The sequence below is a fragment of the Astyanax mexicanus genome, chromosome 11 (assembly GCF_023375975.1).
Source record: "Astyanax mexicanus isolate ESR-SI-001 chromosome 11, AstMex3_surface, whole genome shotgun sequence".
Classification (NCBI taxonomy): Eukaryota; Metazoa; Chordata; class Actinopteri; order Characiformes; family Acestrorhamphidae; genus Astyanax; species Astyanax mexicanus.
In genome coordinates, this window is record NC_064418.1 from 25199062 (window position 1) to 25226659 (window position 27598).

The 27598-nt window shown below is 38.3% G+C and overlaps 1 protein-coding gene across 2 annotated transcripts; it reads left to right on the forward strand.

Annotated features, from left to right (window-relative positions):
• On the forward strand, positions 1-27598 carry mphosph8 (M-phase phosphoprotein 8). 2 transcript variants are annotated; one of them, XM_049485401.1, is made up of 14 exons: positions 164-432; positions 13350-13502; positions 13842-14867; positions 14961-15033; positions 19323-19772; positions 20767-20889; positions 20981-21069; positions 23814-23954; positions 24096-24182; positions 24301-24455; positions 24564-24721; positions 25179-25303; positions 25457-25540; positions 26324-27598. In XM_049485401.1, exons 1-14 carry the CDS (start codon positions 331-333, stop codon positions 26363-26365), a joined length of 2808 nt encoding a protein of 935 aa, XP_049341358.1. In that variant the 5' UTR covers positions 164-330; the 3' UTR covers positions 26366-27598. The 2 variants fall into 2 exon arrangements, with proteins under 2 accessions (XP_007255641.3, XP_049341358.1); XM_007255579.4 differs by lacking the exons at positions 19323-19772; positions 20767-20889; positions 20981-21069; ... (5 more) ...; positions 25457-25540; positions 26324-27598 and adding an exon at positions 16106-17991 and having other exon boundaries at positions 1-432.

The following is a 27598-nucleotide window of genomic DNA, read 5'->3' on the forward strand; positions in this document are numbered from 1 at the left end:
TGTGAGAGGGTGTCAGACTTTAGTCTATTAAAAGGTATTTAAATCTTTTTAAAATCGTGTAGTGTTTGGACAGCGTAAATTTACCAGGAGAAGGAGGGGGTGTCAGGTTGGGGGTCGTCCCTCTGTAACCTTTGATTAGCCAGTGGAGGCGCCCTCACGTGTCTCCGCCTCCCGCGACCCGCCCAGTGCTGCTCCGCCTCGGCTAGAACAGCACGCCGCTGCCGCTCCCGCTCCTCCACAGGACTTCCAGTAGTGTCAGGCCTGCGGAGCAGAGCGAGAGATCTCCCGGAATTTAGCAACAAAGAGCCGAACGGAGAGGATTCACAGATAATGGCTGAGGGCGCGGAGAGAGCGGAGCCCGGGGACAGTGAGCAGGATGAGGAGGAGGACGTGTACGAAGTGGAGAGGATTATTGACATGAGAGTGGAGGATGTAAGTGCTGGGTCGCTGTGTGAGTGAGAGGCTGCCTGGGATGCCATCTTGTTGGCTAACCTTAGCTAAGCAAATCTAGAGGTGGGTAACCCAGGTCCAGAAAGTAAAAATCCATCCCAGGTTTGTGTACCAACTGCTTGGGCTTAACTGCAACAGAGCCCAGGCAGTTGGTACAAAACCCTGTAATGTATTTTTACTTACTGTACCTGGGTTACCCACCTATACGCTAGCTTAGCCTGTTTGAAAACAACAGTGGATAAAGTCTCCTCGGTTGTTTTACCGACGTGTTTTCCTGAGAGGAAGCTGCTAAAATGCTAAAACACTATGTTGAACACTATTTAACAAGCCAGCTTTCTTAATCTTACTGCACTTAAAGTTAACTAACATTAGTTAACTTACCGTTAGCTATCTTACAAGTTATCTGCAGAAAGGTTTGCTAGCTAATAGCTAACTTTCCCTCGTTAGCCGCCGCCGGCTAGCTATGGGTCACGTCTCTGCTAGCTAACGCTGGCAAAGCAGGTTAGCGAAGGGCTCCCGCTGATGCTATGGAGCCAGTTGTGTCGCTGTTTCTGGAGTTAGCTAACCTAAGTTTAATGGATTTTGGCACGCAGAAGAGAGTCTGTATTTATAGTTAGCGTTAGGTTAACTGCTCTTTTAAAAAGCTCCAGTGTTCTGTCGAGTTGTGCTACCTTGTTAAACCGTGCCACCGTAGACGAGGCTGAAGTTGGTTTGATATTCGCAGCTCCAGATTCGTTTGGCTCGATATTCGCAGCCTCGTATTCCCCGGCTGAAGTTGGTTTGATATTCGCAGCTGCCGCTTCACTGAACCACCGTGAACTAAAGGGAGTGTTCACAAACACCCGCTGTTTATATTAAACACCTCACAGATCAACACTGAAGGAGATAGAATGAAGAAAAGCAGTACAGCTGTTAATGAACAATGTAAATATACAATATATTATTAAATATAATTTTATATACACGACCTTTCATCAATTATTTTCTCCAGTTTTACTTACAACATGAATTTGCTGTTCTAGTGTAATTCATTCATTTCCTGAGTAAAAAATATCTGAAATAGAGATTTAGCCTCCCACTTTCAAGAAAACCTGGCATTATCCTGTCCGGAGCTAATTGTATATTGTAAAATATTTATTTTAACTACTGAATTTATAATTATATATTATAATAAATAATAAATATATATAATACAATTATATTTTAAAAGCCATTGCGCTCAAAAAATATGAGGCAGATGTTCAAGTGTGATTTTGAAGAACTTTTTCATGTTGGGCCAGAACAAATACACATGATCTGAAGAGTACTAGTCTTCTACTTTAAGAAAAACCTGGAAGTAGCCTGGCCCAAGCTGATTTTATACTTTAAAATGAACTGGCAAAGTTTGAAAGACTTTTTCATCTTGGGCCAGAACACAAACACATCAGATGAAGAGAACTACTCTCCCACTTTGAGGAAAACCTGGAATTAGCCTGGCCCGAGCTGATTTTATACTTTAAAATGAACTGGCAACATAGCATACCAATCCATAATGCAAAATTTTTTTTATGTAAAGCTGATGTTCTAGTGTGATTTTGAAGGACTTTTTCATCTTGGGCCAGACCAAATACACATGATCTGAAGAGTACTAGTCTTCTACTTTAAGAAAAACCTGGAAATAGCCTGGCCCAAGCTGATTTTATACTTTAAAATGAACTGGCAACATGGAATACCGATCCATAAAGCACAATTTTTTTATGTAAAGCTGATGTTCCAGTGTGATTTTGAAGGACTTTTTCATCTTGGGCCAGACCAAATACACATGATCTAAAGAGTACTAGTCTTCTTCTTTAAGGAAAGCCTGGAATTAGCCTGGCCCAAGATGATTTTATACTTTAAAATGAACTGGCAACATGGAATACCGATCCATAAAGCACAATTTTTTTATGTAAAGCTGATGTTCCAGTGTGATTTTGACGGACTTTTTCATCTTGGGCCAGACCAAATACACATGATCTAAAGAGTACTAGTCTTCTACTTTAAGGAGAACCTGGAATTAGCCTGGCCCAAGCTGATTTTATACTTTAAAATTAACTGGCAACATGGCCTACCGATCCATAATGCACAAAAAAATTGAATATAAAGCTGATGTTCTAGTGTGATTTTGAAGGACTTTTAAATCTTGGGCCAGACCAAATACACATGATCTGAAGAGTACTAGTCTTCTACTTTAAGGAAAACCTGGAAATAGCTTGGCCCAAGCTGATTTTATACTTTAAAATGAACTGGCAACATAGCATACCGATCCATAATGCACAATTTTTTTTATGTAAAGCTGATGTTCCAGTGTGATTTTGAAGGACTTTTTCATATTGGGCCAGACCAAATACACATGATCTAAAGAGTACTAGTCTTCTTCTTCAAGGAAAACCTGGAATTAGCCTGGCCCAAGCTGATTTTATACTTTAAAATTAACTGGCAACATGGCATACCGATCCATAAGGCACAAAAAAGTTTAATTTAAAGCTGATGTTCTAGTGTGATTTTGAAGGACTTTTTAATCTTGGGCCAGACCAAATACACATGATCTGAAGAGTACTAGTCTTCTACTTTAAGAAAAACCTGGAATTAGCCTGGCCCAAGCTGATTTTATACTTTAAAATGAACTGGCAACATGGAATACCGATCCATAAAGCACAATTTTTTTATGTAAAGCTGATGTTCCAGTGTGATTTTGAAGGACTTTTTCATCTTGGGCCAGACCAAATACACATGATCTAAAGAGTACTAGTCTTCTTCTTTAAGGAAAGCCTGGAATTAGCCTGGCCCAAGATGATTTTATACTTTAAAATGAACTGGCAACATGGAATACCGATCCATAAAGCACAATTTTTTTATGTAAAGCTGATGTTCCAGTGTGATTTTGACGGACTTTTTCATCTTGGGCCAGACCAAATACACATGATCTAAAGAGTACTAGTCTTCTACTTTAAGGAGAACCTGGAATTAGCCTGGCCCAAGCTGATTTTATACTTTAAAATTAACTGGCAACATGGCCTACCGATCCATAATGCACAAAAAAATTGAATATAAAGCTGATGTTCTAGTGTGATTTTGAAGGACTTTTAAATCTTGGGCCAGACCAAATACACATGATCTGAAGAGTACTAGTCTTCTACTTTAAGGAAAACCTGGAAATAGCTTGGCCCAAGCTGATTTTATACTTTAAAATGAACTGGCAACATAGCATACCGATCCATAATGCACAATTTTTTTTATGTAAAGCTGATGTTCCAGTGTGATTTTGAAGGACTTTTTCATATTGGGCCAGACCAAATACACATGATCTAAAGAGTACTAGTCTTCTACTTTAGGGAAAGCCTAGAATTAGCCTGGCCCAAGCTGATTTTATACTTTAAAATTAACTGGCAACATGGCCTACCGATCCATAATGCACAAAAAAATTGAATATAAAGCTGATGTTCTAGTGTGATTTTGAAGGACTTTTTAATCTTGGGCCAGACCAAATACACATGATCTAAAGAGTACTAGTCTTCTACTTTAAGGAAAACCTGGAATTAGCCTGGCCCGAGCTGATTTTATACTTTAAAATTAACTGGCAACATGGCCTACCGATCCATAATGCACAAAAAAATTGAATATAAAGCTGATGTTCTAGTGTGATTTTGAAGGACTTTTTAATCTTGGGCCAGACCAAGTACACATGATCTGAAGAGTACTAGTCTTCTACTTTAAGAAAAACCTGGAATTAGCCTGGCCCAAGCTGATTTTATACTTTAAAATGAACTGGCAACATAGCATACCGATCCATAATGCACAATTTTTTTTATGTAAAGCTGATGTTCCAGTGTGATTTTGAAGGACTTTTTCATATTGTGCCAGACCAAATACACATGATCTAAAGAGTACTAGTCTTCTACTTTAGGGGAAGCCTGGAATTAGCCTGGCCCAAGCTGATTTTATACTTTAAAATTAACTGGCAACATGGCCTACTGATCCATAATGCACAAAAAAATTGAATATAAAGCTGATGTTCTAGTGTGATTTTGAAGGACTTTTAAATCTTGGGCCAGACCAAATACACATGATCTAAAGAGTACTAGTCTTCTACTTTAAGGAAAACCTGGAATTAGCCTGGCCCGAGCTGATTTTATACTTTAAAATGAATTGGCAACATGACATGAAAGCCATTTTGCACAGAAATAATGAATATAAAGCATTGATTTTGAGAATACCAGAACTCTTCATCTGATGTGTATTTGGTCTGAAAAAAAAAGTCCAAAATCATACTGGAATATCAGCTTTAAATAATATTTTTTTTGTGCTGCCATGTTGCCAATTAATTGTGCAGTCTAAAATCAGCTCGGGCCAGGCAAATCCCAAAATTTCCTTAAAGTAGAAGATTAGTACTCTTTAGATCATGTGTATTTGGTCTGGCCCAACATGAAAAAGTTCTTCAAAATCACATTTGAAAATCTGCTATACATAAAAAAAAAATTGTGCATTATGGATCGGTATGCTATGTTGCCAATTCATTTTAAAGTATAAAATCAGCTCGGGCCAGGCTAATTCCTGGTTTTCCTTAAAGAAGAAGACTAGTACTCTTCAGATCATGTGTATTTGTTCTGGCCCAAGATGAAAAAGTCCTTCAAAATCACACTAGAACATCAGCTTTATATTCAATTTTTTTGTGCATTATGGATCGGTAGGCCATGTTGCCAGTTCATTTTAAAGTATAAAATCAGCTCGGGCCAGGCTAATTCCAGGCTTTCCCTAAAGTAGAAGACTAGTACTCTTCAGATCATGTGTATTTGTTCTGGCCCAAGATGAAAAAGTCCTTCAAAATCACACTGGAACATCAGCTTTACATAAAAAAATTGTGCTTTATGGATCGGTATTCCATGTTGGCAGTTCATTTTAAAGTATAAAATCAGCTTGGGCCAGGCTAATTCCAGGTTTTTCTTAAAGTAGAAGACTAGTACTCTTCAGATCATGTGTATTTGGTCTGGCCCAAGATTAAAAAGTCCTTCAAAATCACACTAGAACATCAGCTTTAAATTAAACTTTTTTGTGCCTTATGGATCGGTATGCCATGTTGCCAGTTAATTTTAAAGTATAAAATCAGCTCGGGCCAGGCTAATTCCAGGTTTTCCTTAAAGTAGAAGACTAGTACTCTTTAGATCATGTGTATTTGGTCTGGCCCAAGATTAAAAAGTCCTTCAAAATCACACTAGAATATCAGCTTTATATTACATTTTTTGTGCATTATGGATCGGTAGGCCATGTTGCCAGTTAATTTTAAAGTATAAAATCAGCTCAGGCCAGGCTAATTCCAGGTTTTCCTTGAAGAAGAAGACTAGTACTCTTCAGATCATGTGTATTTGGTCTGGCCCAAGATGAAAAAGTCCTTCAAAATCACACTGGAACATCAGCTTTACATAAAAAAATTGTGCTTTATGGATCGGTATTCCATGTTGCCAGTTCATTTTAAATTATAAAATCAGCTTGGGCCAGGCTAATTCCAGGTTTTTCTTAAAGTAGAAGACTAGTACTCTTCAGATCATGTGTATTTGGTCTGGCCCAAGATTAAAAAGTCCTTCAAAATCACACTAGAACATCAGCTTTAAATTAAACTTTTTTGTGCCTTATGGATCGGTATGCCATGTTGCCAGTTAATTTTAAAGTATAAAATCAGCTCGGGCCAGGCTAATTCCAGGTTTTCCTTAAAGTAGAAGACTAGTACTCTTTAGATCATGTGTATTTGGTCTGGCCCAAGATTAAAAAGTCCTTCAAAATCACACTAGAATATCAGCTTTATATTACATTTTTTGTGCATTATGGATCGGTAGGCCATGTTGCCAGTTAATTTTAAAGTATAAAATCAGCTCGGGCCAGGCTAATTCCAGGCTTTCCCTAAAGTAGAAGACTAGTACTCTTCAGATCATGTGTATTTGTTCTGGCCCAAGATTAAAAAATTCTTCAAAATTGTACTGGAACAGTGGCTTTTTTGTGCAAAATGGCTCGTTATACCATGTTGCCAATTCATTTTAAAGTAAAAAATCAGCTTGGGCCAGGCTAATTCCAGATTTTTCTTAAAGTAGAAGACTAGTACTCTTCAGATCATGTCTATTTGGTCTGGCCCAAGATTAAAAAGTCCTTCAAAATCACACTAGAACATCAGCTTTACATAAAAACAATTGTGCATTATGGATCGGTATTCCATGTTGCCAGTTAATTGTAAAGTATAAAATCAGCTCGGGCCAGGCTAATTCCAGGTTTTCCTTAAAGAAGAAGACTAGTACTCTTTAGATCATGTGTATTTGTTCTGGCCCAAGATGAAAAAGTCCTTCAAAATCACACTAGAACATCAGCTTTATATTCAATTTTTTTGTGCATTATGGATCGGTAGGCCATGTTGCCAGTTCATTTTAAAGTATAAAATCAGCTCGGGCCAGGCTAATTCCAGGCTTTCCCTAAAGTAGAAGACTAGTACTCTTCAGATCATGTGTATTTGTTCTGGCCCAAGATGAAAAAGTCCTTCAAAATCACACTGGAACATCAGCTTTACATAAAAAAATTGTGCTTTATGGATCGGTATTCCATGTTGGCAGTTCATTTTAAAGTATAAAATCAGCTTGGGCCAGGCTAATTCCAGGTTTTTCTTAAAGTAGAAGACTAGTACTCTTCAGATCATGTGTATTTGGTCTGGCCCAAGATTAAAAAGTCCTTCAAAATCACACTAGAACATCAGCTTTAAATTAAACTTTTTTGTGCCTTATGGATCGGTATGCCATGTTGCCAGTTAATTTTAAAGTATAAAATCAGCTTGGGCCAGGCTAATTCCAGGCTTTCCCTAAAGTAGAAGACTAGTACTCTTTAGATCATGTGTATTTGGTCTGGCCCAAGATGAAAAAGTCCTTCAAAATCACACTGGAACATCAGCTTTACATAAAAAAAATTGTGCATTATGGATCGGTATGCTATGTTGCCAGTTCATTTTAAAGTATAAAATCAGCTCGGGCCAGGCTAATTCCAGGTTTTCCTTAAAGTAGAAGACGAGTTCTCTTCAGATCATGTGTATTTGTTCTGGCCCAAGATTAAAAAGTCCTTCAAAATCACACTAGAACATCAGCTTTATATTCAACTTCTTTGTGCATTATGGATCGTTATTCCATGTTGCCAGTTCATTTTAAAGTATAAAATCAGCTTGGGCCAGGCTAATTCCAGGTTTTTCTTAAAGTAGAAGACTAGTACTCTTCAGATCATGTGTATTTGGTCTGGCCCAAGATTAAAAAGTCCTTCAAAATCACACTAGAACATCAGCTTTAAATTAAACTTTTTTGTGCCTTATGGATCGGTATGCCATGTTGCCAGTTAATTTTAAAGTATAAAATCAGCTTGGGCCAGGCTAATTCCAGGTTTTCCTTGAAGAAGAAGACTAGTACTCTTTAGATCATGTGTATTTGGTCTGGCACAATATGAAAAAGTCCTTCAAAATCACACTGGAACATCAGCTTTACATAAAAAAATTGTGCATTATGGATCGTTATTACATGTTGCCAGTTCATTTTAAAGTATAAAATCAGCTTGGGCCAGGCTAATTCCAGGTTTTCCTTAAAGTAGAAGACTAGTACTCTTTAGATCATGTGTATTTGGTCTGGCCCAAGATTAAAAAGTCCTTCAAAATCACACTAGAACATCAGCTTTATATTCAATTTTTTTGTGCATTATGGATCGGTAGGCCATGTTGCCAGTTAATTTTAAAGTATAAAATCAGCTTGGGCCAGGCTAGTTCCAGGCTTTCCCTAAAGTAGAAGACTAGTACTCTTTAGATCATGTGTATTTGGTCTGGCACAATATGAAAAAGTCCTTCAAAATCACACTGGAACATCAGCTTTACATAAAAAAAATTGTGCATTATGGATCGGTATTCCATGTTGCCAGTTCATTTTAAAGTATAAAATCAGCTTGGGCCAAGCTATTTCCAGGTTTTCCTTAAAGTAGAAGACTAGTACTCTTTAGATCATGTGTATTTGGTCTGGCCCAAGATTAAAAAGTCCTTCAAAATCACACTAGAACATCAGCTTTATATTCAATTTTTTTGTGCATTATGGATCGGTAGGCCATGTTGCCAGTTAATTTTAAAGTATAAAATCAGCTTGGGCCAGGCTAATTCTAGGCTTTCCCTAAAGTAGAAGACTAGTACTCTTCAGATCATGTGTATTTGGTCTGGCCCAAGATGAAAAAGTCCTTCATAATTACACTAGAACATCAGCTTTACATAAAAAAATTGTGCATTATGGATTGGTATGCTATGTTGCCAGTTCATTTTAAAGTATAAAATCAGCTCGGGCCAGGCTAATTCCAGGTTTTCCTCAAAGTGGGAGAGTAGTTCTCTTCATCTGATGTGTATGTGTTCTGGCCCAAGATGAAAAAGTCTTTCAAACTTTGCCGGTTCATTTTAAAGTATAAAATCAGCTTGGGCCAGGCTAATTCCAGGTTTTTCTTAAAGTAGAAGACTAGTACTCTTCAGATCATGTGTATTTGTTCTGGCCCAACATGAAAAAGTTCTTCAAAATCACACTTGAACATCTGCCTCATATTTTTTGAGCGCAATGGCTTTTGAAATATAATTTTATTAAATATATATTTAATTATTTATTGTAATATATATAATTATAAATTCAGTAATTAAAATAAATATTTTACAATATACAAAATTATATTTAATAATATATTGTATATTTACATTGTTAATAAACAGCTGTACTGCTTTTCTTCATTCTATCTCCTTCAGTGTTGATCTGTGAGGTGTTTAATATAAACAGCGGGTGTTTGTGAACGCTCCCTTTAGTTCACGGTGGTTCAGTGAAGCGGCAGCTGCGAATATCAAACCAACTTCAGCCGGGGAATACGAGGCTGCGAATATCGAGCCAAACGAATCTGGAGCTGCGAATATCAAACCAACTTCAGCCTCGTCCACCGTAGTGTGTCTATCTGTACAAATACAAAAGAAGCACCATATTAGAGCATGTTCACTGTAGATGTAGGTTAGTATATTTGGATAGCATAAATTACTGTCATGGCAAAGTTATTGCAATGAGAGGTCATTACAAACTGATGTAAACATTTCAGACAAAATAATAATAATTATATTAATTATTATTAGTTTCAATTTACATGTGTATGCAATGACCGTGAATCCATGTTGTTTAATGCAAAAAGAAACAATGTATTATAATAAAAAAAAACAAGAAATAATTAAAAAATGTAGATTTACCAGCCTGTTAACACAACAGAGAAGAACGCCGTTAACCAAAGTAACTTAAATAAACAGATCTCTGTTCAGACAGAAGCACCAGCCATATTGTTAGTTATCTAGCTAGTCTGTTGAAATGTCAGCATAGCTAAATTTAATTTTTAAATAGCAGTCAGGAGGAGCTACTCGCTGGTATACATGTGCAGAGTGTATCATGAGTTCAGACTGACGTGTGGGTAAACATGTCCGCCTTCCCTCACTAAATGTTCCTTAAGTGGACTGTGCCTGGTCATGTTTTTTTTCTAGCCCCCGTCTTTATCCGGGATGTAAGCAAAAAATGTTCCTATGATTTAACTGGAATCTCTCCAAAAACCGTGGGGACTATTTAACCACAGCGATATGCTAAATAACTAGATCACTTGGTGAAAGTATTTAGGGGGGGACATGTTTATGTCTGTAAATATTTTTTCTTCCACGATCGGTTACGCACTTTATTGTGCACTGAAATGGTTAAAGTTAAATTTACTGTTAGAGTAAATAAATGACTTTTCAGTCTAAGTGTTGGTTGGTGTCCATACTGCTGCGTGACGCGCCTCCACACCAGGAGTAGTCGGATTTCGGCACAACACCCTTTTCTGTTGTTTTCCCTGGTTTGTTTAAAGACTGCCCCAACTTGATGTAATTGGTCCAAAAGTCCGAATTGAGACTAACTTGAAAAGTACAAAAGTCCGAACCAAACACGGTAGGCGTGAAAACACTATAGGTTTTGTAGGTGACAAAGTAAGAAAATACTGTTTTACAGCAGTTTTAAACCAAATAATTCCATATATTTATCTGGAATCGCTCCAAAGTGAGCAGACGATTTAATCAGAGCAATTTGTTAGAAAACTAGGAGAAAGTATTTGTTATGGTGGACATGTTATTGTATATAAATGTTTTTTTTTCTTCCATGTTCCATAGCTACTTTATTGTCTCTGAAAAAAACAAAAGCAGTGTACCCATGTAAAGTGTTTATCTAAGCTTGCTGTGTTCTTTCATGATGCAAATACATCATGACCTCAGATTATTTCAGATTTAGAAAACAAAGTAAACTTAATCGCATCACAGTGAATCAGCAGTTTAGCAGCTTGGAGAAACAAACATTTGCATTTAGGCATGTTCAGGAGTGTATGTGTGTTCATTGAGGAGTGCAGAACTGTAAACAGTTTTAGGAGCCTCTTCGGTTTTGTTGCTTTGCTTGAGGATTGTGTTGTTAATATTTCTCTTTCTTGCCGAGGAGCTGTTTGAATGGTGTCTGGTTTGTAGGGCTGTTGCATTACAGTTTGATGACATCATCGTTCAGACCTGAAGTGCTATGTTACTACTGCGGTGCTTAATGCAGACTGATTGCAGTGGGTCTGTGTGCAGCTTTGAAGCACACTCGTTCTTGCCCTTGTCCCTCCAGCCTGTTAACAGTAAACAGCATGATAATGTTTAGCTTTGCTGTCTGACTATTGTCATATGACTCCGTTTCCATGTTTTCCCCTGTGGCAGCAGAGTGCAGATGCTGCTGTTTGAGCAGGCTTGTGTGCTGCGATAGCTGCACTGTGTTAACCTGGTTGTGTAGGAGGACAGCTGTATACAGGTGGATGCAGTCAGAAGTTTAGAAGCTTAGGAGTGAATGGCATTGAAAACAAGAGGAGTGCAAATGAGAAATTAGCATTTGTTACAGATAAAGGTGATACATTCAGCTTATCTTGTGCAGGCTTCAGGTCCTCTAAATCCTCCTGCAGCAGCAGCACTCATGTTTTAGCATTGTGTGCTGTTGGCAGATAAGACATAGTGACAGTGAAAAATCCAATAGTCCACCCACAGCTGTACTAATAGTCAATGAACTCTCGCCCCTTTTGGAACCAGTGTGCATTCCCAAGCATCGACTGAGCTGTTGGCTCTGTGTGTGTTCATGCATGCTTGTGCATTTTAGAATGCGTCTGTCTGTGTTTGTTGTCACTATGATGTTAATTTGGGCTAACAGAATGTAGCAGGAACTATGATTAATATGCAGAAAAGAAAACACTCAGCTTTTTCTTGACAGCATGTCAATTTTAGGGGTTGTTCTGTTTTCAACATATGCCTCTGTACGTTTCTGTGCTTTCATAAACCTTGCTATTAAAAAGAGCCAGGTATTGATAGGACTGTAATTCATATGGCCGTATGAAGCCTACTTTAATTTTCTCTTGTTTTTATTTATTTTTGTATTATTTTACTGGGAAACATAAGGCCCATATATCTGACAAAGTATGGCTACTCTACCTAAGTCTTACAGATATGCAGTCAAAGCTTATAATAATCAGATATGTACTGAGAGCACATAAACATAGACTCCTCTGTCTCAGATACGATGATCACAGTGACTCTGTAAAGGCCTTACATGGGAGAGTAGCACTGGATTCCCTGTGTAGCATATCTGCTTTGTGTGTGTGTGTTGAGTGATGAAATAGGAGACAGGTGAGGGCTGTGAGCCAGTTTAGTCACTCTTGAGTTCAACAGAAGGCTTGTGCATAGTATTTGACTTTGGCACACTCTGACAGAGAGCTTAATGCACACACACACACACACACACACACACACACTCCTCAATGACCTGTCATGTTTACAAAAACCTAGTCGTTCGCTGGCTCTCAGTCATTTTGCTGTGCATTAGGTGAAGGAACTCTAACCAGCAGATGCACTCCTCACGCACACAGACCTGATCTGTAAGCATATTTATTTCAGTTTCAGTTTATGGCAGATGCCAGAGCTTACCTTTCATATAAAAGGACAAGATTATGACGGGTATTATTGAGGCAAAGATTTGGATCACAGTTTGAACAGACAGGGCTGGAGAGCGATAAGCAGAAAAAGGAAGCAGTGGTGCGACTGACAGGGAAGAAGACCCGCCCACTCTGAACCAGATGAATGCTGATCATTGTGTAGAGCCTGTGATTATTCAATGCTGCCAAGGAAAACAGAAATGCAGGCAGTACCATTGGTTGCTGTTACTTAGCAACATGGTAAATGATTAATATACGCAAAATTCACCTGTGCCTCTGCAGAGTTTTAGTTCCACCAATGCTCAGAGTGCTTATCAATGGTGCAGCACCTAAGTACTCTTTTATTGATGTTTTCTGATACCTTTCACTTGTTCAGATCCATGTCCATGTTCTGATCATATCACTTAAAACACAACAAGTACATCAGTAATAGAGACTGATTGTAGGTATCCAGGTCTGACCAATATCAGCAGAAACTATTGGATTAGATATTGGGCAAAAATATAGATTAAATCCTTTACTGTAAGAAATCTAGCCTGAAACAGCGCACACATCTCTCTGTTAGCGCATAGTCATATCATCAGCTGCGTGTTTCATCCTGTGGGAGAGAAGAGTGTTTGAGTAGTTTGAGAGTGATAACCCACTTTTAGATATTTATACTCAGCAAAGTGCTTCGATTTAAAAATAGCTCATTTTAAAAGCCAGTGTTTTATTAAAGAGATAAAATACAGGATCAAGATTTTGAGACGAGAAATCAGAACAGAAAAAGAATCACTTTTTTGGGGAAGAGGGTGTAAAATAGATCTATGAGTATCAGTAAATTAAGCCTGTCGTTTGGTGTCTTTTAGGGAGAGATTCTGTACCGTGTGCGGTGGAAGAACTATTCATCCGACGATGACACATGGGAACCAAAGGCCCACTTGGAGGACTGTACGGAGGTGCTGCTGGCCTACGAGAGGGTCCTGGCTGAGAGAAAATCTCCTAAGAAGGACCCTGGAATGGTGAGACTCTTACGTTCTGAGCTGGTAAAGTTACTTTTAGTCAGCAGCAGATGTTCGCAAATTTAACCTTAAGCTTGTATAATGTTTTGACAATATTTATTGTATTGTGATAAAGATTTGTTATTGTGATTTTCTCACAGACGGTATAATTAATCCTGTTTAACTGGGCAAAGTTTAGCAATTGAAAATAATCACTGTTCTAAGTATGGGACAGCAAATGATTATTTTTTTTTCTTCAGTATTGCTCAGCCTTAATGGTAAAGGAGAAAGTTGCTACTTTACTTACATGTTGTATGATTAGCTTGACATTTAATTGCTGTTTTTCTTGACACCCCAAAGCTCCCCATGAAGAGTGACCTGTTCAATGCGAACTCTGAGAGCGACAGCGATAAAGAAAGGCCAAGAGAGTCACCTGTTAAGAAGAAGAAAAAAAAGAAGCACATAGAAGAGGATTCAGAGGATGAAAAATCAGTTAAAGATAAGAAGAAAAAGAAGAAAAAAGAGAAATGGAAGGAGGACAAACCATTGCCTGCTCCTGAATCCGATGAAGAGGAAGACAAGGTTTCCACACCACCATCTCCAAAGAAAGAGAAAACTACAGATGTTAAGAAGAGAGTCATTGAATCTGATGACGAAGATGACGACGACGATGATGGTCCGTCTGCAGCCAAGAAACATAAAAAGGACAAACTTAAAGATGGTGGAAAACAAAAAAAGGAGGTTGAGGAGCGAAAGAAAAAAAAGGTAAAGTCAAGAAAGGAGCTTGAGTCCTCAGAGGACGAGACGGACAAGAGCGACGTACCATCAGAGTCACACACTGATGACACAACTGCTACAGACAACCTCAGCAGCACTCCAGTAAAAACTGTATCTCCCAAATCAACAGAGAGGTCTTCTGGGGTAGATCATTCCAAGGCCAAGCAAAAGAACAAAAAAACGGAACTGAAGCTGCAAAGTTTTAAAGATCTCGTTCAGGAGAAGAAGCCCAAAAAATCAGAGAGACCGGCTCCTGTGCTTAAAGAGAGCGGCCTGAGCAAACTAAAGAGTTTAACTAGCAGTAAAAGCAGTAGCAAGTCATCCCGCAGCGAGGAAGACCCTGACTCCGGTGATACAGCAGCCACAGCAAAACCAAAAAGCAAAGGCAAAAGCCAGGAATCAAATCTCACTCATCAGAAGGATTCTCTATCTTCTTCTTCTACTACTTCTTCAGCTGTAGCATCATCCAATAAGTCCAGAGAAGATGAGACAAGGGAAGAGGCTGGGGAGAAAGGTGGAACCCCAAATAATCTGTTTGAAAAGTTCCTGCTGACCTGTGAGGCCAAGGATCGTGTCCCCAGGAAGCCAGCTCCTCATACAACACCAAAGGTACAGGTCACTGTGCATCAGTACCTGATCTGTTTGTTTGTTTATTAATATTTCTGGGCATTTGAACGTATGAACAATGTGTTTATTTTTCAGAATTCGGGGAAGACTGACAAAAAGGTAAAACCGACCAAGGAGTCTCCAGTGCAGTCAGAAAAGGCAAAGGAGGGTAAGCATAACTCGGATATTAATTATACACACATCCATAACATGAATATCCTTACCTTTGTTCATTTAGATTGTTTGTTAGTCATTTTGGCTCTTTTAAAGAGCACTCATTCCTGACACATGTATGCACTGCTTGCATGAGATCCATACAATCATTGGAGCAGCTGCGAATAAGCTTCAAGGTCACCTTTCTCAGATATCTGCTAGAGGGGTAAAAAGCTCCCAACTTTGGACTGTGGAGCAGTCAAGCTGTGTTCACTAGATATAATGGTGTATGTTGAGAAGTAGTTTTCCAATAACTGTACCTGATTTCACTAATGCGTTTGTGGCTTAACACTAGAAGTACCAAGTGCCGGTCATTTATCCACCGGTGGTGTCTTGCTGAAAGTGCAGCTCCTGTTTATCCTACGTGCCCCTAGAAGCATCTGTAAAAAAGTAAAAATATTTTTTGCACTCTAAGTTAAATGCCAGAACCCCCTTTTATGTGATTTTTTAAAAATAACATTAATTAGCATTATTTTTTTTTCTCCCTAAATCACACATCAGCACAAGGTTACTAAAAGTATGTTTTGCTCCTGTTCTTATGAAGTTGCAACATGTCAATATGTTTTCTGCCTTTCTGTGATTTCCTTTTCTATAAGCAGGTGATTGAAGAGTGCCCCCATACACTTATATACTAAACTGTAAGACAGAACTAAAAACCTTTAAAATGTGAAGCTTTCTTAGGAGACACCTTACGTTTTATTGTCCGCATCCAGTTGGTCGAAAACTAAAATTCAAGGCATATAACTGTTTAATCAGCTGATAAGAAGTATTATATCAAATAAATGCTTTGGCCCAGAATTTACACATGGGTAAATCCCTATTCATAAGAAATGTATGTTGGGACATGGCATTTACGTTTTTTTTTTGTTTTGTTTTGTTTTGTTTTTTAACTTTAAGGCTAGTCAGCTTCTTTAAAAAAAAAAAAAGAAGCTATGGCAGCTTTTTAGAAATGCTGTTGCAGCATACAAAGCATTAAATTGCAACATTAAAATGCATTATTTTTTGTTTTGTTTTGTTTTTTTTCGCAGACCGGCTAAATGTAATGTTGCGTCCGAAAAGGCAGTGTACCGCAAAGAAAATGCTGGACTTTCTGTGTAATATTGATGAGATGGAATCAGAGGGCGAACAGTGTGAGGTGGCGGATGATGAAAGAGATGATGAAAGTGATTCGAGTTTTGAACCTCATTCAGGCTCAGATTCAGAGTGCGAAATTAGGAGTGCTGTGGAATCATCGCAAGAGGCAAGAGATGGCACAGTGTGGGTTGAACAATCTGCTGGCGAGCCTTGGGTTGGAGCGTGGAATGTGGAGTTTGGCGTATTGAGAGAAACTCCAGGGCCCACGAAATACGCCATGGACAAAATAACGAGTCCATTGAGTAGTTTGATGTGTTTGATTGATGAAGAAATGTGGGAAATGATTCAAAAACACACTCAAGCTGAAATTGATCGAAGCGATACTGATGGGTTCAAACTAACAGCAGCAGAACTAAAAGCATTTGTGGCTCTCACTTATATGAGGGGTATTACAGGCGGTAAAACCATGAAACTCGATGACTATTGGTCTTCTGATTTAGGAAACCCTATTTTTCTGAAGACGTTGACTCGACAGAGATTCAGAGATATCATGCGCCATCTACGCTTTGACGACAAAAACACAAGGGCTGCTCGCCTTGAGACAGATAAATTTGCCATGATTTCCGAGCTGTTCTATAAATTTGTGCAGAACAGCATTGCTTCTTACGTACCCGGTGAGAACATAACCGTTGGTGAACAGCTGTTTCCCACCAAAGCTCGCTGTCGCTTTGCACAGTACGTGCTCAATAAGGACAAATTTGGACTTAAGTTCTGGGTGGCGGCTGATGTTGACACAAAGTATGTTTTGAACATATTTCCCTATCTAGGGAAAGATGAAGGGAAGCTGTCCGGGCAGCGAGTAAAGGACAGTGTAGTGACGCGCTTGGTGGAGCCTTTCCTAGACAAAGGAAGAAATATTACGACGTCTGGTTTCTTCCCTTCGTTGGCACTGGCGAGCCATCTTTTGGTGAACAAAACCACCGTTGTTGGCACAGTACGAAAAAGCAAGCAAGAAACCCCGCAGTGTACACAGACCCAGTCTGAAATCTTTAACACCAAAGTGCTCAGGACTGGAAACACAACACTCACTATTTACCAGGCAAAGCCAAAAGAAAACGTGTGCGTCCTGAGCACGATGCACCAGACAGTTTCTGTTGATAATAGTGAACAAAAACTGCCCAACAGCATTTCCCACTACTACAACACTAAATTCACTGTTGATGTTCTGGATCGCATGGCACACCTCTATACGGTAAAGAATGGCACGCGGCGTTGGCCTGTGGCTGTATTTTATAACATCCTAGACCTGGCTGCAATTAATGCGCATATTCTGTACAAACGGTGCATGAAGGTCAAGATCAGCAGAAGGAAATTTATCATTGAGCTAGTGAAGGAGCTGTGCAAAGTGCAACAAATAGCAAAGGCAGGTTGGGGTCTGAGAGTTCTCCCTGAAGTTCTGACCCTGCCTGTAAAAAGGAAACAGTGTCAAATCGGCAAATGTTCCAAGAACAAAACTTTTAACATGTGTGAGAAATGTAGGCGCTTTGTGTGTGGCAAATGCTCCAAATGGACACCAAAATTGTGCTTTGATTGTTAATTAAGCACTAGAGGCATGAGTACAATTTGCTATTGGAAAACTTGACCTAAGCTGATCTGCAAATGTACAATTCATGTCTTGTCATAATTGAGCATAATGCAAAACCGTACGAGTTATGTGACTGCTTGCAGGAGTAAAAGAAACTGTAAATATCAATGTACATTTATCCTATGTAAATTAAACCAAAAAGACCAAATTTCTCTCATGCATAGTTCACCGTGAACTCTTTAATATATTAAAACGGACAAAGAAATGTTCATTATATTATGTTCATTTTCAGTCATTTTGTTTATTTTTTCATATTGGTATCAGTGTTTCTGGCAAGTACTGTATGAAAAAAATAGTCGTTAATTTTTGCTAGTAAGCAAAAATTCAGACGAATAGCACTAAGTGTTTGTTTGACCTTTTTGGACATTGTTGCATTATCTTTTTAAATTTTATATGGTGCATTCTTTTAACATGAATGTTTTATTTTCTGGTTTTGAATAAAATATAATTTCTATAAATACGTGTGTTATTCCGTTGACTAATACTATCTCCAATTTATAATTTCCAAGCTGTTCCTATATTTTCTATTTTTATTACTTATAGCTAAGACAATAGTTAGATAGTTAGAACTTGTAGACACATCATTCAAATGCAGATGAATGATGGACATTGGGGCAGATGTGGGAGGTGTTAGTCATTTTGCTTCATGAGAAGCTCAATACAACAAATGTGAGCACGCATCATGTAAATGTTCTAAATAAGCAAGTACAGTAGTAACTGCAAATGAGTCTGTAAATGGCTACAAAAGTCCAATTTCAAAAAAATCAGTTTTCTGTCCAATCCACTCCTCCCCTTTTGCGGGTTGCTAGATTGACACACAGGTTGTCTATACCTGGCAACCCCGGGTGTGGAAATAGGACTTGGGGGAATGGCTGAAGCTCTGGTGATTAGAGCTGCCAGTGCTTAAACTTTACACTTTCCTTAATATCTGATGATGCATCCTCTGCTTTTTTGTTTGTAAAATTCTTGGACATTAATTATTAATTACGCAAGATTAGTGCTGGAGGTTTCTTAACTGACTTCATAACATAATGCATACAATATTAACACACTTAAGTATGAATGGAACTGGGAAAAAAACATAGGAATGCTCCAAATACATTTTATAAATATTAAGACTTGGTAAATAAATTAAATTCAAAACATTAAGCTGATGGTGGATGATCTGGACAAAAAAACCTTTTGAGGAAAATGATCCCCCAGTATCTTCACTGAATTAAATGACACGAATTAGGTGCCAACTCTGCAGTCCATCAAACAGCGCAATAAGAGTGACCTCATATGTTGGTGCAGTGTGGTGTTTCTAGTGTGGATACAGTTGATTTCTTCCAGCAATGTAATCTAATGTGGTGTAAAGCCTTCTTTAAACAGTAATCAGTTACTGTAAGGAAGTTGGGACAAACCTCTTAATAATACCCTTAAATTCTTGTATTATGAGCAGGTGTCTACAGGTGACTTGTGAATGTGTATTTGTTTTGTGAGCTAGTTAAACTGTTATTTTTAACAGATTTCTTATTTATTTACAGGATCAAGACCTGGCCAGAGTCCTGTGTCCATGGATGCAGAAGAGAAAACTACAGAGTCTGAGAAGAGTGACCGGATGGATGAACCACCCCCAAAGACAAAGGAGGAGATTCAGCGTGAACAAAAAGAAGAGGAACAGCGAAGAAGAAAAGAGAGGATGGAAGAAGAGGAGAGAAAGAGGAAAGAGAGGGTTGAAGAGGCCCAAAGAGATAGAAAGGCGAGGATGGAAGAGGCACAAAGAGAGAGACAGAGATTGGCAGAGGAGGCACGGTTAGATCGCGTGGACCGGAGGTCTATGTCGGAGGTCATGGCGTCTCCAGAGTCTACAGAGGACACTAGGTGGAAGGACAGGAGAAGGAGAAGGCGAGAGGACAGTGAGTCACGCCTCCTCATTGCCTGTGATGACAATCAGGACTCTCAGGACCCCCTGGAACGCTCTGACAAAACTCCTGGTTTGTATTGTGTTCAGCAGATATACTTTTCACATAAAGTTCGCAGTTTATATGTAGTGTTTGTGTGTATATATATATATATATATATATATACATATATATATATATATATATATATATATATATATATATGTATATGTATATGTATATATATATATATATATATATATATATATATATATATATATACATATATATATATACATATATATATACATATATATATATATATATATACGTATATATACGTATATATATATATATATGTATATATATATGTGTGTGTATTAGGGCTACATGATAAATCGTTTAAGTATCGTCATCGCCAAGTGCACATGCACGATAGACTCATCACAGGACATGCAATGTCACTTACGGCAATTAAATCAAACACGTCATGTTGCAACGTTTTGATTCTTTTTTTTGATTATTTTTTTTATTTCAAAAGTTTCCCATTTTCTCCCCAGTTTACATGGCCAATTACCCTACCCACTCATTAGGACTCCTCCTATCACTAGTAATGCCCCAACACACCAGGAGGGTGAAGACTAACACATGCTTCCTCTGATACATGTGAAGTCATCTACCGCTTCTTTTCGAGCTGCGGGTGATTCAGCATTGCCGACCAGCCAGCGCGCTTGGAGGAAAGCACAGCGGCTCGGTTTCGGTACATCAGCTCACAGACGCCCTGTGTTGTGGACATCACCCTAGGAGTGATGTGGGGAGAGAGCGCCATCTACCCACCCGGAGGGAGCAGGGCCAATATCATGCAGCTCTAATATAAATCCCCTAATAAATTGTTATTCTGTCGAACCAAAAGCACACTGGGGAAACTCTAAATCAAACTGCTTCAAAGTTAGTCTGATGATTTCTCATGTACATGATCCTAGTATGACAATGCAGAACTGCAGTCAAGCCACAGAAATATAAAATAGGGAAGTGCAGGAAATCAGTTATAAACACCCCCAAAAACTGTGGCTTTGTATCTTAACAGACAGGGGGCCTCCTTCTTTAAACCTTGGTGTGGAGCTGAAACTGGACTGGATGACACTGGAGGATTTCCAAAAACACTTGAATGGAGAGGATGAGAATCTCTCCCCCTTAGCCTTAACTCCTGGTAAGTTCCAGTAATAACAATGCAATATCTCATGTAACATTCAATAACATGAACTAAACTTGCCCCTATATTCCTTTTTTCACACATGCAGGTGAGCTGCGGGAAGCTGTAAAAAATGGCAATTATATGGCTGTAAAACGTGCACTGAGTTCCAAAGAAGACTACAATCTGGATCAAGAGGTAAGCATCATCTCTCTCAGGTTGCTGCATTTTAGTGCTGGATGATAAGGTTTACTTTTTTCTCAGAATCTTAATCAATAGCTAATAAAACAATCAATCATAGCTGCTTCAGAACTGGTGTTTTGTACAGATATACAGTGGTGTAAAATTATTTGCCCCTTAAAGATTTTTTTTTTTTTTTTTTTTTTTTGCGCTTACATTTTCCAGATTATTAAACAAACCTTAATATCAGACAATTAAAACCTGTGTAAATATAAAAAGCACTTTTTAAATGATGATTTAATTTATTAAGGGGGGAAAAACTACCCATAAACTCCTATAAATGTGTTGTGAGTAATCACACTTTTTGGAAAGCTGAGTTCAATTTCATCTGCCACAAACAAGCATGATTACTGTCAGACCTGTAAAATCAAAAAAATACTTTAATAGATAGAACCTGCCTGACAAAATAAAGCAGCCTAATTATTTCAAAAGCAACACATTGTACAAGATCAAAAGAAATTAAAAAACAGATGAGAAAAGAAAGTCCTTGATTGTCTGGAAAACTCATTTCTAAGGCTTTGGGACTCCAGCGGATCACAGTGAGGGCTACTAATCACAAATGGTAAACACATTGAACACTAGGGAACCTTCTCAAGAGTGGCTGACCGACTAATATTATTCTAAAAGGGCATGGACAACTTATCCAAGAGGTCAGAACACAACATTTTTAAAGTACTGCACGTCTCACTTGCCTCAGTTAAGGCCAGTTGTGATGATGTAATAATAAAAAAGAGACTGAATGAAAATGGTATTCATGGAAGGGTTCCAAGGCAAAAACCACCGCTGACCAAAAAGAACACAACAGCCCATCTCACTTTTGGCAAAAACATCTTCATCCCCAGGGTAAATGTTCTTTGGACTGAGTTGTTTTCCAACTTTTTGGAAGGTGTTATCCCATTACATCTGACATAAAACGTACAAATATTTTCAGAAAAAGAACATCATACTGAACGTAAAACTTGTTGGTGGTAGTGTGATGGTCTGGGGCTGCTTCAGGGTTTGAATAATGTGCTGTAATAGATAGAATCAGTAATTCAGCTGTTTACTAGACAATCCTGAAGGAGAAAATCCGGCCATCTGTTCATTACCTCAAGCTCAGGTGTACTTGGTTCCTGCAGGAGGACAACGATCTAAAGCACACAATCAAGTCCAACTCAGAATAGCTTAAAAAATATAAATAAATAAAGGTTTTGGAGTGGCCTAGTCAATCGATTGTGATGCTTTGGCCTCATCTTAAACAGGCTGTTCATGCTGGACCCTCCAATGTGGCTGAATTAAAACAATTCTTTAAAGAAGAGGGGAATAAAATTTCTCCACAGAGATGTGAAAGACTCAGTGCCAGTTTTCACTGAAGCTTGAAAAAATCAAGTTAAGTTTAGGGGGTAAATTCTTCTTTACACAGGGCTAGATTGGTTTGGATATATATTTTGCTGTCTGTGTATAGGCTGTTTTTGTCTGATATTAAAGTTTGTTTTATAATCAGAAAAATGTCTGTATGACAAGAAAAGCAAAAAGAAATCCGAAATACATTGCAGAGGACTTAAGTTGGACTTGGACCAAATCATACAACCCAGGTTCACACCTGTTTAATTGATAAATTTATCAGATGCATCAAAATCAGTCAGGGCTCAGTTGCCATGAATTTATCTCAAACACATTAGAACCAAGATGCTTGCAGAGTAACTTGTTTTGCTTTAGCAAAAAAGCTTACATGACAAGCAACACTGTGACATGCTGTTGAAGTATGGAGCTGACTGCAACATCCACTCCAAGCAGAACATCACAGCCATGCACTTTGCCATACTCAGCAACAACCTTAGATGTATGACCTCATCAAAGCCATATCCAGCCATGACAACTGTAATACATTAAACTCCCTATTTTAATATAATAATTTTAATATCACCCAAATATAACCATGTTTTAGCAAGATTGGATTTACTTCTAATCACAGTCATCATGGCTGCTTTAGAACTTTACAGATGTGTATACATATTTATAGGGACTTGTGTGAAAGGGGGTATAAACAAGCTATTGAGTCAGAAGTATTGAGTAATTGTCAAATTTCCACCAATATTCATTTTATTACTTATGTGAAATTAATGACATGCAGTGCAACTACACTTAAAATAGAGCTTGTGTGAATGCAATAGGGAGACTGGGACAGACTGAGAGATCGTTGCTGGCTCTACACTTACTTCTGTATTATCTTAAGTCCCCACGTTAGGTTTATGTTCCAGTTAGAGTCTCCTGTATTTTTCTTTTATCTGTCAAGCAGTCATTTATCTGTCAAGAGTCTGGAGTCATTAAGTTTGTGATTTGAGTTGGACCAAATCATCCAACTCAAGTTCACACCAGTTTGATTGCTTGATTGATCAGATGCGTTAAAATTAGTGATTAATAGAAAATTAATGATCAGCTATGGTTTTATCTAAAACACATAAGATTTAACAATGCTGGCAGAAGAACTTTACGAGCAACACCATGACTCTAAAAATGCAAAGAAAACATGGCTGAGAAATCATGGTCAATAGGTTTTCTATCAGTTGGTGTGGTAGTGTAGTGTTGTATGTAGTTGTGTGTGAAAAACAATATATTTTGAATAGGCCTTAATACAGAATGGTCAGTGTCTTTTTGCATTTCAGTCCACTGAGCATCTTTCTGTGCTGTGTGTCTGTGTGACAACACTCTGCCCCCTGCAGGACTCCAGCGGTATGTCCCTCTCTATGCTGGCTGCGGCAGGCGGGCAGGACGACATCCTCCGGCTGCTGATTAAGAAAGGAGTAAAGGTGAACGGCCGGCAGAAGAATGGAACCACTGCCCTTATGCACGCTGCTGAAAAGGTAATTATCACCATGCTGGAGCTCTGTCTCTGCAGCTGTTCTGCTATTCCAGACTCCCCTAAGAGAAAACATCTGTTTGTCTGTCACTGATTATTACCTTGTAATGGTTGTAAAAGAATGCACTGCACTCTCCCTATCCAGAATTTCCTGACCACAGTGGCCATTCTCCTTGAGGCAGGATCTTGCCTGAATGCACAGACAATAGGCGGGGAGACGGCCCTTATGAGGGTGAGGAAGGCAAAGAAAAAAAAATTAAATTAATTGAAAAAACCATACATACATATATTTAAAAAAAAAAAAAAAGTTCCCGATCAGTGTATTTGAATATTCTGCTTTTATGTTTTAGGCATGTAAAAGAGGTAATGCTGATGTAGTTCGCCTCCTGCTGGAGTATGGAGCTGACTGCAACATCCTCTCCAAGCACAAAAACACAGCCTTGTACTTTGCCAAGCTCAGCAACAACCTCGTTGTAAATGACCTCATCAAAGACCATATCCAGACGTGAGTGATTTAAAAGAATCTCAAGTGCAATAAATCCTTTTTTAAATTTATTTTGATTTCAAATAAATATCACCATGTTTAGCCAGTCATGAATGTAATCATCTGCAGGTTATCAACAGTAGCAGAGGAGACGATCAGAGCGTATTTTGAGTCACGGTTAGCCCTGCTGGAGTCTGTGTTTCCTCTGGCCTGCCATCGTCTGTGTGAGGGGCCAGATTTCTCCCTGGAATTTAATTACAAACCTCCCCCACATCCACCTGGAGAGGGTAAGACACACCGGATATACATAATTTTATCATTTTAAGGCTGCAGACCTGATAATAGGTGCCATTTAACATTTCTCAATCCAAAGTGTTCATGTGTGTGTTAAAAATATATTCTATAGAGGGTATTACCATCCTCAGTGGACAGCGCAGTGTGTGGTAATAATCATTACGTGTAGCATCAATCTTAATTTGTTCATATAAACAGGCAAGTGACTGGCAGAAATCACATCTACATTAAACACTGGAGTTACCGCACACATGTCTGCCAGCCATTGCTTCACTAATGTCTATGGGACATAACTGAAGTCGTGAAACATAGTATTAGGTTCCTGTCCCTTAACTTCTGGCATGTCAGTGTAATTGTACAAATAAGAAATTGATTTGTTAGTGAAGAGTAAGTCTTCCACTGATGCATTGTGTACCCCTAAATGCAAGTATTATGTCTTTCGTGTCCTAGGATCAGGAATCTTGCTCTTCATCTTCCATGCTAACTTCATGAGTGAGATCACAGCCAGACTCTGCGGGCCCTGTAGCGTCCACGCTGTCATCCTTAATGACAAGTTTCAGCTGCCCATCTTCCTTGTGAGACTTTAACCACATTTGTTTTATTATTGTTTATAAAGGGGGCCCTTTTGCGTGGCTCCCGCTTGTACTTTCTCTGGTAGACACTATGGCAATTGTTGTGAACTGCTTGTATATCTTTACTCATTTCTGTCTGTGCTCTTTTCTTAACAGGATAGCCACTTTATTTATTCCTTTAGTCCTGTTCCAGGAGCCAACAAACTGTTTATTCGCCTTGCTGAGTCGCCCACAGCTAAGGTGAGTGAACTAGGTATAGATATAAATTGTCCTGTAATAAATGGCGCATAAACACAGTCTCTTAAGTTTTATGTAACTTATAGTTAATTACTACATTCAAGACCAGCAACTGGGTCTGGGGCATGGACAAAAATATATATCTAAAAGTATAATAATAATGTGAAAAAAGCCACATGTGCATATCAAATGGGCCATATGGTGTTTACTATACAGTTTTTGTCTGACTAAATCAGACTTAGGTTTGTTTTCACCCTTGATATGATTAATTGAGGCAAGTATGAGTATAGTAATTGCATTCTGCTGTAGATCTAGACGACCGTAACAAGACCCGGGTATGGATATGGTTTCAGTTCCGTTCCGTTTTTTTTTTTTTTTTTTTTTGTAAAGACAATATATACTAAACTAATGTCTGTGACCTGGTATATTAATCAGATCATTACTAAAGTTATGCACAAATATCATCTCTGCTGTTGCTCCAAGTTTAATTGTGCAGAAACACAGACTAGAGATGGTGAGAACATTCTCAAATGGCTTGTTGTGACTCATTTTTGTGAAATAAGGGGGGGAATGACGGGGAATCTATTCCAAGTGTATAAACTTGTTAACTGATCCAGCCCCTAAAAATACATAGTTATGTCCTGTCTTATGACCTTGAATGTTAATTTAATTTAATTCAATTTTAAATTTAAATTTAATTAAATTCTAAGGTGACTCGAGCGAGTTCTCCTTGCTGTAGGTCTAACCAGGAGGTCTATAATAATAGGTTTTTCTGTTTCTCCACAGGTGAAGCTTCTCATCTGTGCATACAAAGTCCAGCAACAGTGATGCTCAGGCCACATTTGCTGGTTCATCCAGAATCTCAGCCACTCTAAGAACTAAAGAGAGCCATTACTCAAACCTGTACTCTCTATGCCACCAGGATTGCCAAGTGGAAGGGGCAATGTATGTTCAAATACTGTTCTGTTTAAATTGCCTTCCTGGACATGAAGGCCCAAGGACACTACCTGGTCTATCACACAAAACCTGCAAAGTGTCATTATTAGTGTTTTATTAGTCTTTTTAAAAAAAGAGCATTTGTTTTTGTTCAAAATATTTTGGATGGCTTTTGCAGCTCTAAAAATACAGGTGAGAGGAGTGGATATTGATCATTGATTAAATGGTCTTTGGAAATTATGTTTGTAAAGGTTTTTCTTCTTTTAAATAGATAATTTATCACTCCAGATTTTCCTATAGTTCTGTTTTTCTTTTTGGCGCTTATCAATCTTATTTTGCCTATTGTGCTACGTGTATGTCAGAGAGAGGAGGAGAAGGACAGCAGGAGAAAAAGTGGCTGGGTCACGCCCCTCTGATGATTTCAACTTTTAGGACCAGGAGAATACAGGACCCAAGCTCTTTTAATCATTAAAGCTGATTCTTTAGTCCAGCCCATTGTTTTGCCCTTTTCTGGATTTTATACAAAACCTAATATACATATCTTGGACAGTAAATAAGTGTAAAATTTGTGTAGGATATTACTATACTTATGAATTCTGGATTTGTTCAGGAACTGTATGGGTAAAGTGCGAGATCTATTTTAAGGGCTAGGATCTGCTCAGAGCTTGTCAGCAGTGTTTGACAATTTAAATTTAGAAACTTCATCTCTAATTCTAAAATCCACTGGTGATGATTTTATAAAGTAATTTTCTTTTTTTTCTCCACTCTTTCATGCACAGTTTCTGAGTGTGTCATCGACTGAACATTGCTTTGGGTTTAAGTGGTATATATTTTTTATTATTATTATTTAATTTTGTTTTTCCCCACTCCACCCTACTTCTCATTTCCATTTTCACAGACATTCATCATAAACAGTTAAGAGCAGGCTGGGCGTCAAGAAGTCCACTACAGGGCACGAGTTGAACTTATTTTCCCTTGACCGTACAGTAACTTTATTCCACTGTGGTTATTGTTTAACACTTTTCATGAGTCTTTTTCAGTGTGGACCGTGTGTGGTAGAGTAAAGGAGTGAGAGAATGCACGTAGCTTGGCTTTCACTTCAAATAAACTGTACATAAATTTCCA

Excerpts from the sequence above, each read along its gene's own strand:
- mphosph8 (XM_007255579.4), top strand. The coding sequence starts at position 331 with ATGGCTGAGGGCGCGGAGAGAGCGGAGCCCGGGGACAGTGAGCAGGAT. Across the intron at positions 13,503-13,841 it reads CTAAGAAGGACCCTGGAATG|CTCCCCATGAAGAGTGACCT; the intron begins GTGAGACTCTTA and ends GACACCCCAAAG. Across the intron at positions 14,868-14,960 it reads CTCCTCATACAACACCAAAG|AATTCGGGGAAGACTGACAA; the intron begins GTACAGGTCACT and ends TTTATTTTTCAG.